Source organism: Hyperolius riggenbachi, chromosome 3 (genome assembly GCF_040937935.1).
Source record: "Hyperolius riggenbachi isolate aHypRig1 chromosome 3, aHypRig1.pri, whole genome shotgun sequence".
NCBI lineage: Eukaryota > Metazoa > Chordata > Amphibia > Anura > Hyperoliidae > Hyperolius > Hyperolius riggenbachi.
In genome coordinates, this window is record NC_090648.1 from 218,284,550 (window position 1) to 218,300,321 (window position 15,772).

The 15,772-nt window shown below is 44.1% G+C and overlaps 1 protein-coding gene across 1 annotated transcript in view; it reads right to left on the reverse strand.

Annotated features, from left to right (window-relative positions):
- Positions 1 to 15,772, reverse strand: part of REC114 (REC114 meiotic recombination protein) — a 165,918-nt gene that overhangs the window by 115,205 nt on the left and 34,941 nt on the right. Inside the window, exon 3 of the mRNA XM_068275744.1 lies at positions 6,876 to 6,965. Within this exon, the coding sequence (XP_068131845.1) occupies positions 6,876 to 6,965 (90 nt within the window). The remainder of the gene's footprint in view (positions 1 to 6,875; positions 6,966 to 15,772) is intronic.

Genomic DNA, 15,772 nt, shown 5'->3' on the forward strand with positions numbered 1-15,772 from the left:
CCGACAGGCACAATGGGCAGTTGCTGCAGAGCAGAGTGCAATGTGGGTAATGTGCAGAGGACTTAAAGCTGGCCCGATGCAGGCTACTGTTCAATCTAATTTGGATGGGGAGGTTGCTTGGTACAGTTTGTATTATTGGTCAGGGGTTACTTTAAAAACTTTCTGTGAAGAAAAGTTTTGAAGTTGTCCTTTAAATAACAGTACCTTTATTTTTTATAGCTTATATAAAGAGTGATTTTATGAGCCAATCAAGCAGAAATCTATACAACTGATTAGGGTTCACAAGCTACTTCCCATAACTGTATAAACCAGCTGCAGTAAGTCCAAGCACAGCCAATGCCTTGGAAGATGTGTGCTAAATTAATTGAACTTTATCTCTGATGAAAAGAGGGGATTTAAAAACAAAATGAATTTTTAAGCTTTCTTTATTACAATATGTATATTCTAATCTTCTAGTTTATCCAGATTTGCTTGTTCTGATTTAGGTTCCCATGCTGCTTTCTGCAACTGTCTAGGCTACTTCACATACATACTACATATAAGACGATCTGGCTTGGTTAATAATGTTACTTAGCAGTTCTCATTGTGTCAATTCTGAAATTACAGCACCTGCTTATTAACACTGTATGCTATAATATCAATCAAAACTATGCAGCAGTCCTTGATTTGTATCCGTTACTGTTCATGCTCTAATGCTTCATGCTTGCCAGCGGTGGTTGGTGCGTCCTCTCCCAGGGCACAGATACTAAATGACCAGTCAGTCTTCACCATAGTGCCCCACAAGTGTTGATAGGCCTCTACCCCAAGTATGGATTCAAGAAACGGCCAATATGAGGTGTGGAACATGTCAATGGGCGGAGCTTCATATGACATGGTGTGGCTGAAAGCTGTCCTGGGGTGGTAGCAATAACAAGCACAAAGATACAACTGTATCTTATTTTAGTACTATGACCTGCATGCAACGTAGGAGGTTTTACGGGTATGTGATCTGGATACTGTCTGATAGTGCTATACATGCGAGACATGTTTTTTTCATGTGTGAGGGGCCCTGTTAAATATATTCTAGCTTATGTTACTTATCTCTATATTGATGACCGGGCACTTGATCTTGTTTCAAAGGGCAAAAGGGGTTTATTTACAAATATACATATATACAAGTTATAGCACACACAATATGTGACTTACATAATTGCTCTATACCTTACCAACACAGTCATACTTCTTTCAACGGCTGAGCCCAGAATTTCTGCTACATATGTCCGCATTGCAAGCTACCCACTCCTTTCTGTCCATCACTCAGCATTGCAAGAGAGAGAGAGAGAGAGAGAGAGAGAGAGAGAGAGAGAGAGAGAGAGAGAGAGATAGAGAGAGAGAGAGAGAGAGAGATAGATAGATAGATAGATAGAGATAGAGATAGAGATAGAGAGAGAGAGACATAGAGAGAGAGAGAAGCATAGAGAGAGAGAAGCATAGAGAGAGAGAAGCATAGAGAGAGAGAGAGAGAGAGAGAGAGAGAGAGAGAGAGAGAGAGAGAGAGAGAGAGAGAGAGAGAGAGAGAGAGAGCTCCCAAAAACTGTCTTTTATCTGGATAAAACAGGTATATAGACACTGCCTCCGTGGCTTGTAAGCAGCTAGTTTAATCTGTAGCTAGCACAGGGCAGTTTCTAGGCTAAATTTCACCCAGTTCGAGAGTCAAAAAATACCATGGTCTGACTTTGACTCCCTGGCTGTGGGTGGCAGGGGGCTGCTCTTTTCGTCCAGGGCTGGTGGTCAGAGCCCACCATGGTCTGACTGTGACTCCCTGGCTGGGGATGGGGGGGTACTCTTTTTGCCCAGGGCTGGCTGGTTGGTGGTCAGACTCTGGGCTGGTGGTCAGAGCCCACCATGGTCTGACTGTGACTTCCTGGCTGGGGATGGGGGGGTACTCTTTTTGCCCTGGGCTGGCTGGTTGGTGGTCAGACTGACCACCAGCCCAGGGCAAAAAGAGCGCCCCCCCTACCCCCAGCCAGGGAGTCACACTGTCAGACCATCACCATGGTGGGCTCTGACCACCAGCCCAGGGCAAAAAGAGCGCCCCCCTACCCCCAGCCAGGGAGTCACACTGTCAGACCATCACCATGGTGGGCCCTGACCACCAGCACAGTGCAAAAAGAGCGCCCCCTCCCTCCCCCAGCAGCCACGTCAGAAAGAGAGAGGCAGTGCAGTACATAGACTGCCTGCCTTACTGCCTACTTACCACATGGCAGGTGGAACTTACTGGAAGCTAGGATCGGTGGGGGTCCGGGCGGGGGACCACGGAGGTGCTAGCGGGCAGCGGCAGCAAGAGCCAAGGCAAGGCAGTAAGGCACACACTAGCAGCAGTGGCAGCGAGGAGCCCGAGTCCGACTGGCCAAAAAGACTCCACCTTCTGGGGCTGGGCTCCGCCACACACTGCGGCTGCTGCACAGTAGGAAACGTCGCCGCTCCTGTCACATGATGTCAACACGCAGGCGCGCCCAGAAGGCTCTAGGAAGCCGGTGATCGCGCTGGTGCACAGCTCCTCTCCTGCCTCTCGCTGCACCGCGTGCGCACGTCACCGGCTCCTAGCAGTGACCTGACGTCACGTCCTTCTGCCTGGTGCCCCCAATCTGTCACTCTCATCGCCGCCCCGTTCAGCAGAACCAGCTGAACGGGGCAAGAAATGGCCCTGAGCTAGCACTGCCCTTAGGCAAAACCAGACAAACCGGTTTGTGTGAGCTAGGGTGGTCCTCGGCTGAGTCATCAATGGCAGTTCCTTGGGGGCTGGGTATGATCTCAGGAAACCCTGAGTTACAGGACATCGTCATAGCATACAAAGTCCAATTTTGTATCCATGTAGGCACACCCGGAATATCTTACTTTATATTGGATAAGGAGTTTTAAAATCCAACAGGCTCCCTTCAGAATTTATTCACTAACACTATTGGGATGACATTCAAGTTATCTATATTATTATAACCACAGCATGGGCTTCTGCAAGTTAAAATATAACTTTTAATTTCACATAATTAAAAACACATAATATAAAAAACCCTTAAATAGGGTAAACCAAACAATGTCCTTACAGTGCGCACTGCATAATGTAGAGGGCGATAATTTAAATCGCCCACAAACCCTGTCTGAGGCCTATAGAGATAGTCTCTCTAAATAACCAAAGTCGGTGTGATCCATCCAAAAAATGTTGCACATTTTCTCAGGTTACTTGATGTACTGGTTTACAGCATGAAGGAGATTAAGTAACCTATACTTGGTTATGGCTAATAGTGAGTGCCACTAGCATCCTGTATCCCCAAGTGACAGATACACAGCATGCCTTTTACATGAGTGCATGTATGCTGCTATGCTAATACTACAGTGCTTGACCACGCAAACCTATTGAGCTTTACAGGGAGTGCAGAATTATTAGGCAAATGAGTATTTTGACCACATCCTCCTCTTTATGCATGTTGTCTTACTCCAAGCTGTATAGGCTGGAAAGCCTACTACCAATTAAGCATATTAGGTGAGGTGCATCTCTGTAATGAGAAGGGGTGTGGTCTCATGACATCGACACCCTATATCAGGTGTGCATAATTATTAGGCAACTTCCTTTCCTTTGGCAAAATGGGTCAAAAGAAGGACTTGACAGGCTCAGAAAAGTCAAAAATAGTGAGATATCTTGCAAAGGGATGCAGCACTCTTAAAATTGCAAAGCTTCTGAAGCGTGATCATCGAACAATCAAGCGTTTCATTCAAAATAGTCAACAGGGTCGCAAGAAGCGTGTGGAAAAACCAAGGCGCAAAATAACTGCCCATGAACTGAGAAAAGTCAAGCGTGCAGCTGCCAAGATGCCACTTGCCCCCAGTTTGGCCATATTTCAGAGCTGCAACATCACTGGAGTGTCCAAAAGCACAAGGTGTGCAATACTCAGAGACATGGCCAAGGTAAGAAAGGCTGAAAGACGACCACCACTGAACAAGACACACAAGCAGAAACGTCAAGACTGGGCCAAGAAATATCTCAAGACTGATTTTTCTAAGGTTTTATGGACTGATGAAATGAGAGTGAGTCTTGATGGGCCAGATGGATGGGCCCGTGGCTGGATTGGTAAAGGGCAGAGAGCTCCAGTCCGACTCAGACGCCAGCAAGGTGGAGGTGGAGTACTGGTTTGGGCTGGTATCATCAAAGTTGAGCTTGTGGGGCCTTTTCGGGTTGAGGATGGAGTCAAGTTCAACTCCCAGTCCTACTGCCAGTTTCTGGAAGACACCTTCTTCAAGCAGTGGTATAGGAAGAAGTCTGCATCCTTCAAGAAAAACATGATTTTCATGCAGGACAATGCTCCATCACACGCGTCCAAGTACTCCACAGCGTGGCTGGCAAGAAAGGGTATAAAAGAAGAAAAACTAATGACATGGCCTCCTTGTTCACCTGATCTGAACCCCATTGAGAACCTGTGGTCCATCATAAAATGTGAGATTTACAAAGAGGGAAAACAGTACACCTCTCTGAACAGTGTCTGGGAGGCTGTGGTTGCTGCTGCACGCAATGTTGATGGTGAACAGATCAAAACACTGACAGAATCCATGGATGGCAAGCTTTTGAGTGTCCTTGCAAAGAAAGGTGGCTATATTGGTCACTGATTTGTTTTTGTTTTGTTTTTGAATGTCAGAAATGTATATTTGTGAATGTTGAGATGTTATATTGGTTTCACTGGTAAAAATAAATAATTGAAATGGGTATATATTTGTTTTTTGTTAAGTTGCCTAATAATTATGCACAGTAATAGTCACCTGCACACATAGATATCCCCCTAAAATAGCTAAAACTAAAAACAAACTAAAAACTACTTTCAAAAATATTCAGCTTTGATATTAATGAGTTTTTTGGGTTCATTGAGAACATGGTTGTTGTTCAATAATAAAATTATTCCTCAAAAATACCACTTGCCTAATAATTCTGCACTCCCTGTATTTACTATATCCAGATTCTCTTAGTAGTGATTCTTGGAATTCAGGGCAATATCTTTGCTATATAGCTAACTGTCATCTGAGAGAGAATTGTGTCTTTTGACATCCGAGGGGACCACTGCAGTTGAAGTTGACTGTTGATATGTATACAGATGTGAAAAGAAGGAGTATTAGCGAGTGATTGGTGCAGTGATGGGCAGCATGTGCAATAAGAGCTATTCATTGTGTTTCTGTTTGTTCTTAATGTCACTTTTGTCATTATTAAAACAATATATTTCTTGATCCACAAACATGTTATTTTTATATACAGTATCTCACTGAATATATGACATTTGATACATGGGGGGGGGGGGGGGGGGGCAGCAAGCAAGGCATTTTCTCTGTGCCACAGCTCAAAGTACCTGCAGTGATGCACACTGCATGCTGAGAGATGTAGTTTATTGATGTCATTACATCTTCATATTAATGGACTACATCTCCTGGCATGCACTGCGGCGGCCAGGCACGTGTTCAACCTGCGGTTCTGCCACTCAGAGACAGAGAAGATGGAAGCCCATTTTTTGCTAAATTGGCCATTGCAGCTTTAAGGCCTCGCACAACTCAGCCCACAAGTGATTTCTTCTCCCCACCAACAGAGCTTTCTGTTGGTGGAGTCTGATCGCTCTCTCCCTCAGTGTTTATTTTATTTTTTTATAAATATTTATGTTTGTTTGTTTTTTTATACATTTTACTATTTATTTTTTTTAAATACCTCCCTCCCCCCAGCCAGCCAATCACGGTGATCGGCTGTCATAGGCTTCAGCCAATGAGAGCCGATCACTCTCCTGTGTCCCAGGGGGCGCTGCCTTAGATCCCAGCGCTTTACTATGTTAATAGACGGCAGTTTCGCCGTCTAACAGTCTCCTAGTGGCAATCGCCGCTGGGAGACTGAAGGCATCCAAGCAGCGATGCGCACACATCAACGCGCGTGATCTCCTGCAAAACAGGCCCACAGGACCTTACACAAATCGGCGTTAGGTAGTCCTGGGGCTGCCACCACATCCATGCCCATCGGCATGACGCGGTCAGCAAGAGGTTATAATGATTGGACCCGCAGGGGCTCAGGGCAGGATGAGTGGAGCTCACGTCATTGCCAATTAGCAGGCATACGTTTGTAGCGCTCACTATGCTACTCTGATAAGGCACGTTAACTCTGATAAGGTATGTCAACTCTGATAAGGCACGCTATTTGTTATAGTGAATCAACCCCATAATGTTTCAAACAGAGCAGCAAAAGCATCTACATGTCTGCAAAACAGTCTAAAAATACAACCCTAACCAAGTCACGTCATAAAAATCAGTATATCTACTTATAATTTCCTGTAGGAACTCAAATTTTGAAAAGGGAGGTGTGAACAAATTCAGTAGTTTAATTTAAAGTGATTTCCTAGCGTGTGCTGCTCATTAAACCACACATCTGTAACCACGAAGTGTCAGCAATAATTTATGGGATTGGGTTTTCCACAATACATTAAATCCCTGTTAGAACAAGGGATACTCTCATCCACTTTAAGATGCTGTAATTAATTCTGATGATAAACAACCATCTCTGAATAGCCACTGTAATTCACTGGATATTCTACCAGCTGTGATTATAAATAAGTAAAAAAATCCCTCTATTAAAACGAAGTATTGCATCACAACATATCTTTTCACAGTAGCAATATTATTTTAATCAGAGTACAAATATGTATAGCCTGCATTAATGAGTTTTCATAGCATAGCATCGTATCAAAACTATTTCCGAGCGAAGCGAAAACATGTCAGGTCATTTGAAAGTCACCTTGGCAGATGTCACAATGAGGGATGCTTCTGCTGGGAAGCAAAGACAGACAGATACACACAGCCATCCTCGTACTGCTGATTCTTACCAGTAGTGTGTGTCCTTGGGAGATGAGAAAATGACCTGTATGTAAGATGGTGAGAGTGATGCCTCCAGACTCCTCCGTTACCTCAAAGATCTAGAGGAAGACATAGGAAGCTTAGTGGGTAAAGGAATTAAAAATGGTAAGCATTTGATACATAATATTTACATTGTTTTATGCTAGGCACATAAAGCACCATACCTTCCTGAATGTAAAATTTAAAACTGGCCTCTTGTACTGATTCCTATTGTGTACAGAATAAAAACTGAAAGAAAAATGATAGTAATGAAACCAGATTTCAGCTGACCTGTATAATGATATATAGGCGCTGCACTTGATTGGACCATTTACAAGCTGCATATGTTTGCATACATGAAATCAGCATAAAATACTGTATATACTTGCATATAAGCCGACCCGCGTATAAGCCGAGGTACCCACTTTTCCCTCAGTAACCAAGAAAAAGTGATTGACTCGCATATAAGCCCCCTCCACAGTAGCCAGATGTGTTCCCAGTACAAGTCATTCCTTGTCCCCATAGCCAGATGTGTCACAAGGATGATACAGCTGTGTCTCAAGATGTCACTAGATGGTGTCATAGATATAAGACAGTGATTGCCGCACAGGAAGAACACTCAATCATTGTACTGCTGACACGTTGCTTGCACGCTCATCTCCACAAGCCAGGGGACACCGGTAGTCTTAAGCAGCGCACTCTGCACAACATGTTGCAGGGGATGTGGGGCACGGACACAGCAGGAAACTAGCTGGCAAGAGCAGGTTCACTAGTGCAAGATCCTTACGCTTCTCTACCAGTAACACAACCTGCTTCACCATCCATTCTGCTCCACTCACTCACATAAGCCGAGGGGGTAACTTTTCAGCACATTTTTTGTACTGAAAAATTAGGCTTATATGCGAGTATATACAGTATGCAATTTTATTAACTCATTCATTATTCCTGAAAAAAAGCTCTCGAGGTGGATGACTAAATATCATTATGTTTGTATACCTGAGCTAGAGATAGAGAAGCTGCAGCCGAATTTCTATAGCTGTGAATGGCATTTGGATGAGGCCAATGGAAAACTGCAGCAGGTGCTATTTTCTGGGTCCGATTGCAATTTGGGATGCAACCTATTGATTTCAATAGACTGAGATTTGACATAAAAATTGCATGTGGAAAACAGACCCAATTTGTTACTGGTTGAAATAGGCACTTACAGAGTATACGGTATTTAGTCATGCTACCATCTGTTCCTCAGAGGAGCTCATAATCTAATCCCTATTATAGTCAGTCATCTTATGTTCCTATTGTAGTCTGAGGTCAGTTTTTTGGCGGGACCAATTAACCTATCTGTATGTTTTTGGGATGTGGGGAAAAACTTGGGAGAACACAGAGGAATCCAGTGGAAACATATACATTTTATTTTAAAACTACAATATGTAACGTGCAATGCTCTGCTAAATTTAGTATACATTAAAATCCAACAACTTTTTTTTGTGCTAACAATTACAGTGCTGTTTTCACTTGAGAACATGCAGATTACTTACACAGAAAAAAAAAAAACTGGAAGCAAATCATAACCTTTACTTCTAAGGAATACTATGCCATAGCATGCATCAATGCTAAAATTAATACTTACAGGTTTGGGGGGGGGGGGGGGGAGGTGTAAATGTCATCATTTGAAGGAAGGTCTGAAGGAAATACTCATGTCTCCTTTAAAGTGGGATGAACCCTATTTTTATCTATGGTATAAGAAAATCTTATAATTTTTCCTGTAACCAGCAATCTCATCAATTAGCTGCAGTTAAGTGTAAATATGCATTTAAAGAGGAACTTAATGTGAGCCTCCAGACTAAAAATCGACTCAGCACCACTGAAAAGGCCTGGTGTTTCTTTACAGAGAACCTGTACTGAGTAAAAATATTTAAAATAAACACATGAGGTAACTTCAAATGAACATTACATAGTTACGTTGCCATCAGTTCCGTTCAGAAGCTCACCATTTTCTTCTGACAATAATCCCTTCCAGTTCGGACAATATTTTGTCAGATCTGAAATATATCAGTTGCTGTCAGTAAAATATCAGTTGCTGTCAGTTATAGCTGAGAGGAAAACTAATGTACCAGATAATGTCCATGTTTCTCTATGGCTCAAGTGGGCGATGTTACAGTTTAACTGTGTGCTGACCAGAAAGCTGTTATGGGTAATGGCCATTTTCAAAATGGAGGACGGAAAATTCCCTTGATCACAGTGAACAAACAGGGCGCAGGAGAGGAGAAAGAGACTGAGGAGTAGACTACATGGGAGGTAAGAATGACTTGTGTATGCTTATATTGACTTTTAATTTTCAGTTCAGGTTTTCTTTAACAGTTTCACAGCATCAGAACTTTGTTTCTCTTAAGCCTCATTTTTAGATGCACAGAAGAAAACTGCCCGGGCATTTTTCCCCTGATGCTGTGCAAAGCATGATGGGATTTCTGATGTTGTTGCTCTCGTTCTGCTGTTTTAGTGCAATTTTTTTTTCTTACATTTTGAATTTGACATTTGAAGCCTAGCGTGTGCAGCTGGGAGGGGTTATCAGGACACAGGACAGTTGGAACTTGCCCCTATGCTATGATTAAGGATGTGTAACGTCCAAAACATGTCAGCGTGTGGTGTTGGTTTTTAGCTTCTATGTGATTGATTCAATAAAGCCGGTTTGATCCTACCGACATTGTGCGGACCTCACTTTTCACAGTCTTGGATTTTGGGTCGGAGCAGCCCGGTTTCCTGCACTGTCGGCGGTTGGAGGTTGTGAGCGGAGTTCCACACTTACAAGGTCTTCTGCTTTTCTTTCTCTGCTCCCTCCATGGCATATATGTTACACATATAGGTACCATCACCATCAGGTATGGCTCAACCTGAACAAAGGATTTTACGCAGCAATACTATGGCATCCAACACAGTTAAGGACAGTGTACCTGATAAGATATTGCCATCCTCCACAACAGTTAAGAAACCAGTGTCTTGCATTCACACTGTACAACGGAATCTAGACATGGTCCGCAAGTTGGTAGCAGCACAAGCGGTGGCCGCAACAGCAATAACAACATCATCTCCAGACACACTGCTATCATCAGCAGTTACTACAAGCTCGCAGTATCCACCTGCTCAATGTTTGTCTCCAGCGTCTCTCCGTGCGGATGAGGTTGGTCATGGTTCCGCCATGAGTTTGTCCGCAGTCCTTCTGCCGGATGGGGATCTTCTTGCAGGAAGAGTACGCTGGTCTCCAGTTGCGGAGGGGCCGGCTGCCGACCAGACTCCCCTGGACCTTGGCGCTCCTTCGATGACGCTAGACCTGGGGGCGCGGCCTAAATCCTCGGCTTCCCGCAGGCTACCGCTCGAGCCTGCGCTTCAGGGAGAGAGCGTTCCGCTCGCTCCCCGCCGCATCTCAGGCAGGTTCCTTCCCCTGGCCAGTATGCCTGCGTCACCTTCAACTATGGACAAGCACGATCTCTCTATGGAGGTCCGCCCGCATTGTGTACAGCTGGGGCGGGGCCTTCTTAGTAACCTGCAGGATTCTCAGGCCGCATCTGTTTCACATCATGGGACTGCCACCTCAGATATACAGGTTATTTCACTGGCTCCAGTCACGGATTCTACTAACTTGACATCTGTTCCCAGTTTGGGATCGGTCGCTGGGGATTATATATTGTACAATAATCACTTGGTATTGACTGCTCCTCATTCTGATGACCCAGTGCCATCTAATATTTCTGCACATGCCTCCAGCTTTACATTGAATATGGGTCCAGCAGATAGTCATTTAATTTCACTTATATACGAGACACCAAGCATGTTCTCAGTAGTCTACAGCATTTTCAATGGCGGAAAAATTACAGTTGGATCGCTATTGATGTAAAATCTTTATATTCATGCATCCCTCATTCTTTAGCACTAGATGCTTTAGATTTTCATATGGACAGGTATTCTGCTTTCTCGGATGACCTTCAGTTCTTCGTCGGGCGTGCCGTCCACTACCTGCTTACTCACAATTATTTTCTTTTTGACTCTGATTTTTATTTACAGCACTGTGGAGCATCGATGGGTGCAAAGTTTTCTCCCTCACTTGCCAACCTATACATGGGTTGGTGGGAGGAGCTCCACTTGTTCAGTGATTCCAACATTTTTTCGAGTCATATTGTGTGGTACGGCAGGTACATAGATGACCTGCTGGTCGTTTGGGATGGCACGCACGACGAGGCCGTGAAGTTTGTTGACTTCCTAAACATTAACACTCTGAATCTTGTTTTCACCTTTCAATGGTCGTCTATAGAGGTCAATTACCTCGACCTTACCCTTAGAGGTGACTCCGTTCTGGCCTCTGTGGTCTCCAGTAGATACCGCAAACCCTGCGGTGGCAACTCCACCCTGAGAGCAAATAGTTGCCATCCGTTTCATACTATCCGGGCGGTTCCGGTGGGTGAGTCCATTCGGATTCGCAGGAATTGCTCTGACGTTTCAGTTCTTGGGGTGGAGTTGAACACTGTAGGCTCCCGTCTTGCGGAACGTGGGTACTCTAATTGGATGATACAGAGGGGGAGAAGACAGGCCCTCATGAGAACTAGGGATGAACTTTTACATCCCAGTTCTTGTGGGACACGTTCACGATCCACTAAGGACACAGTATTTGTAACCACATACAGTCAGGAGTACAGACAGGTTACACAGATTGTCAAAAGATGCCTGCCAGTATTGCAGGCTGACGATACTCTTAATGTGATTCTCAAACAGGGGGTCAGTTTCACTAGCAGAAAGGCCCCTACATTGGGGAGCATCTTATCCCCCAGTTTGTTTTCCTATAGTACTCAGCGACCGTGTTGGCCAACTACCCTTGGCTCCTATAGATGCAATTTCTCTACTTGTAACTATTGTGGTGTCCACAATTCCACTTGTTCTGCCATTTCTTTTTCCACTGGGAAAACTTTTCCCATCAAACAATACATAAACTGTCATACAAAGTCCGTTGTCTACCTTATTTCATGTTCTTTATGCCAATTACAATATGTGGGGTGTACTACTCGACACCTCAGACAACGGATAGGTGAACACTATAGGGGGGCTGGCTGGCTCACTTTGGAGATATCCAATGTGGCCAAGCATTTCAGATCGGTCCACTTTGGAGATATGTCCTCTTTTTCATTTCAGGGCATAGAGCGTGTCAGTAGACCCCTGAGAGGAGGTGACGTCTACAAACGTCTCCTCACTCGAGAAGCATATTGGATTTTCCAGTTAGGGACGCGCTCACCAAGAGGCCTGAATGCTAGATGGGACCTACACTCAATTACCTGACAGTGGTACCATCTCTGTTTTGCCTTATTTTCTATTCTGGTTTGTCTTATTTAATACATACAGTACTGTGTTATTCCATGCCATATTTATTGCTGTGGTTTTCTTACAACGTATTTAATCATATGTATTTATACATTGTATATGTTTTTATTCTAATTATTGTGATTGGGGCATTCCCCAAACTTTTTATGATACACTTCTTTGTGAGGGTGGAGTCTCGAGCATGTGATACCGGGTGTGGTGCCACTTTACTTAACTATTTTGGCCTCCTGGACGTAGTAGCTATGCCCAGGAGGCCATGTGCGCGTCCGCGCGCTCCCGGCCGCGGTTCGTTAGCCTTGCAATCAGTGAATCGGGCTATGGTGCCCGATCACTGATTGCTCTCCCCCGCTGAAAAAGCGACAGCTTCTCTCGGAAGCTGTGCTTTTTCTGGCTGTAACGTCCCCCATACGTCGCTCTAAGCGTATGTTACGCTTAGAGTGACGTCATGTAAACAAACTCATGGCCGCCATCTTGTGGCCAAAAACTAAAACTACAACTACAAGTGAAAAAAATAAAACTCAAGACACATTTACATTATAAAACTATGGCTTACATCCCACCCTCCCAAAAATACCCAAATAAAATGTTTAATACAAAAAAAAACAAAAAACAAAAAACAAACAAAAAAACATTACAATAAAAAAAAACATGTAAATATTTACCTAAGGGTCTAAACTTTTTAAATATCAATGTAAAGATGAAATATTTCTAAAATGTTTTTATTTTAAACTTGTAAATAGTAATAGATGCAAAACGGAAAAAATGCACCTTTATTTCCAAATAAAATATTGTCGCCATACATTGTGATAGGGACATAATTTTAACGGTGTAATAACCGGGACATATGGGCAAATACAATACATGAGTTTTAATTATGGAGGCATGTATTATTTTAAAACTATAATGGCTGAAAACTAAGAAATAATGAATTTTTTCCGTTTTTTTTCTTATTCTTCCTGTTAAAATGCATTTACAGTAAAGTGGCTCTTAGCAAAATGTACCCCCCAAAGAAATCCTAATTGGTGGCAGAAAAAACAAGATATAGATCAGTTCATTGTGATAAGTAGTGATAAAGTTATAGGCTAATGAATGGGAGGTGAAAATTGCTCGGATGCATAAAGTGAAAACGACTGAAGGCTGAAGTGGTTAAAGACCACCCTTGTTCACTTGCACCTATGCTATGATTAAGGACGTGTAACGTCCGAAACATGTCAGCGTGTGGTGTTGGTTCTTAGCTTCTATGTGATTGATTCAATAAAGCCGGTTTGATCCTACCGACATTGTGCGGACCTCACTTTTCACAGTCTTGGATTTTGGGTCGGAGCAGCCCGGTTTCCTGCACTGTCGGCGGTTGGAGGTTGTGAGCGGAGTTCCACACTTACATGGAACTGTGTATCCTGCTCTCTGTCACCTCCTTTCAACCAAAAAGATGGCTGCCCCCATGACAAAGATGGCAGCCCCCATGAATCACAAACATTTGCCTGTTCTTTTAAAAACAGGGCGAGTAAGAGATTATATTACCAATCTATTCTAATTAACATAACTAATGTAACTTAATGACAGTATGTTTGTTTAGGCTGAAGTTCCCCTTTAAGCTGTGGATTTAAGTTAATTCCAATCAGTAGCAGATACCCCCTTTCCCATGAGAAATCTTTACATTTTTTTCAAACAGATCTTCAGGGACATCTATATGACTCATATTGTGGTGAAACCCCTCCCACAGTGTGATGTGAGGACCATGGCCCTGACAGTTCCTGTCCATGAATCTTGTTGCATTGTGGGATGCCAAGCATTCAGTATCTCCTTTTGCACAATGTTCGTTTACTGAGAGTTTTATACACAGACATCACCTGGCAGGACTAAAGATGTTGCCCCATGTGATACATCAGGGAGACAAGATTTTACAATGGACAAACTGTGAGTAAATCATTTATAAATTAATATTGTGAAAAAAAATAAGCAATTTTATTCATTACATTATTTTCACTATAGTTCATCCTTAAAGAGAACCCAAGGTGGGATTTACTTATGTTAGTGGGGCACAGAGGCTGGTTGTGCACACTAACACCAGCCTGTGTTGCCCCATGGTGTGCCTCCAAGACCCCCCTGCGCGCCGCTATTCCCCCCACAGTGCTGGAGACACGCAGCGTGTCGCCAGCACAAGGTTTATCTCTCGCCTGTCTGTTTGCGCCGCTCCCCTGCCTCCTCTGTATCGGCGCTACCCGCCCGCATCCCTTCCCTCCCACTGACTGGAGGGAAGTGACGCGGGCGGGTAGCGCCGATACGGAGGAGGCGGGGGAGCGGCGCTGACTGACACCGCATAGGTAAACATTGTGCTGGCGACACGCTGCGTGTCGCCAGCACTGCGGGGGGTATAGCGGCGAGCATGGGGGTCTTGGAGGCACACCACGGGGCAACAGAGGCTGGTGTTAGTGTGCACAACCAGCCTCTGTGCCCCACTAGCATAAGTAAATCCCACCTTGGGTTCTCTTTAATTTACATAAAATCAGCCTTTTTATCTCTCCTATTCATGTTTTTTTTTTTTTTGGCAGTGGGTAATGATTAAGAACAAACATTTTATTTCAGGTTTCATACCACTTCAAAGAATACCATAGCTGAAATTAAAGACCGTTCTTTTACTTACCTGGGACTCCTTCCAGCCCCCATAGGCTTGTATGTACTTCACTATCCTCCTCCTCACTCAGCTGTTTGACCCGCTATAGCAACCGAGTCACCCAAGTTGCATAGTACTGCTCATGCCTTGGCCCAGCAGCACGAGACCTTGAGCGATTTCCCATACATACAAGCCTACAGGAGCAGGGTCTTCAATTTCAGCTCTGGTATCCTTTAAAATTATGCACACAATGCACAATTCCAGCTTGATTGTACTCTCAATCAATAATCCCAAAAATAATATTACAGAGAAGTGAATCATGCACTACACTGTACCTGGATTTCAAACAGAAATCTGTTCAGAATCAGTTGGCTCTACGGCCATGCATGGTGTTGTACTGCTCAATGAAGTTCAACACCACAACTCAACCCACAGCTGATCCTAATTTTCCCCTTCTCCTGACTCCGTCCATTGCTCAACAATTTTGCCCATAAAATTGAGGAAACATATTCACATAGGGCCCGTTTCCACTGTTGCGACGCGATTTCGCCGGCATCCCGACGCTTGTAAAAACGCATGCGGATGCGTTTCCGCATGCGTTTTTACCCGCGATTTCGCGTGCGATTTCGCATGGCAGGGTGCCATGCGAAATTAACCATGACTCTGCCAGGGCAAAATAACATTGAAAAAGGTGCGAAATCGCACGCGAATCGCGGGTAAAAACGCATGTAAAAAACGCATGCGTTTTTCCTATTAAATACATTAGCGGCGATTCGCATGGATTCCCGACGCAGGCGAATTCTGTGGGTCCCGTCGTGCAGATTTGGCCCGCCGCCAAATCGCTCCCGCACGCCGCACATATGGAAACAGCCCCGGCCACTTCAATGTACCAAGCGAATCCGCATGTCGGCG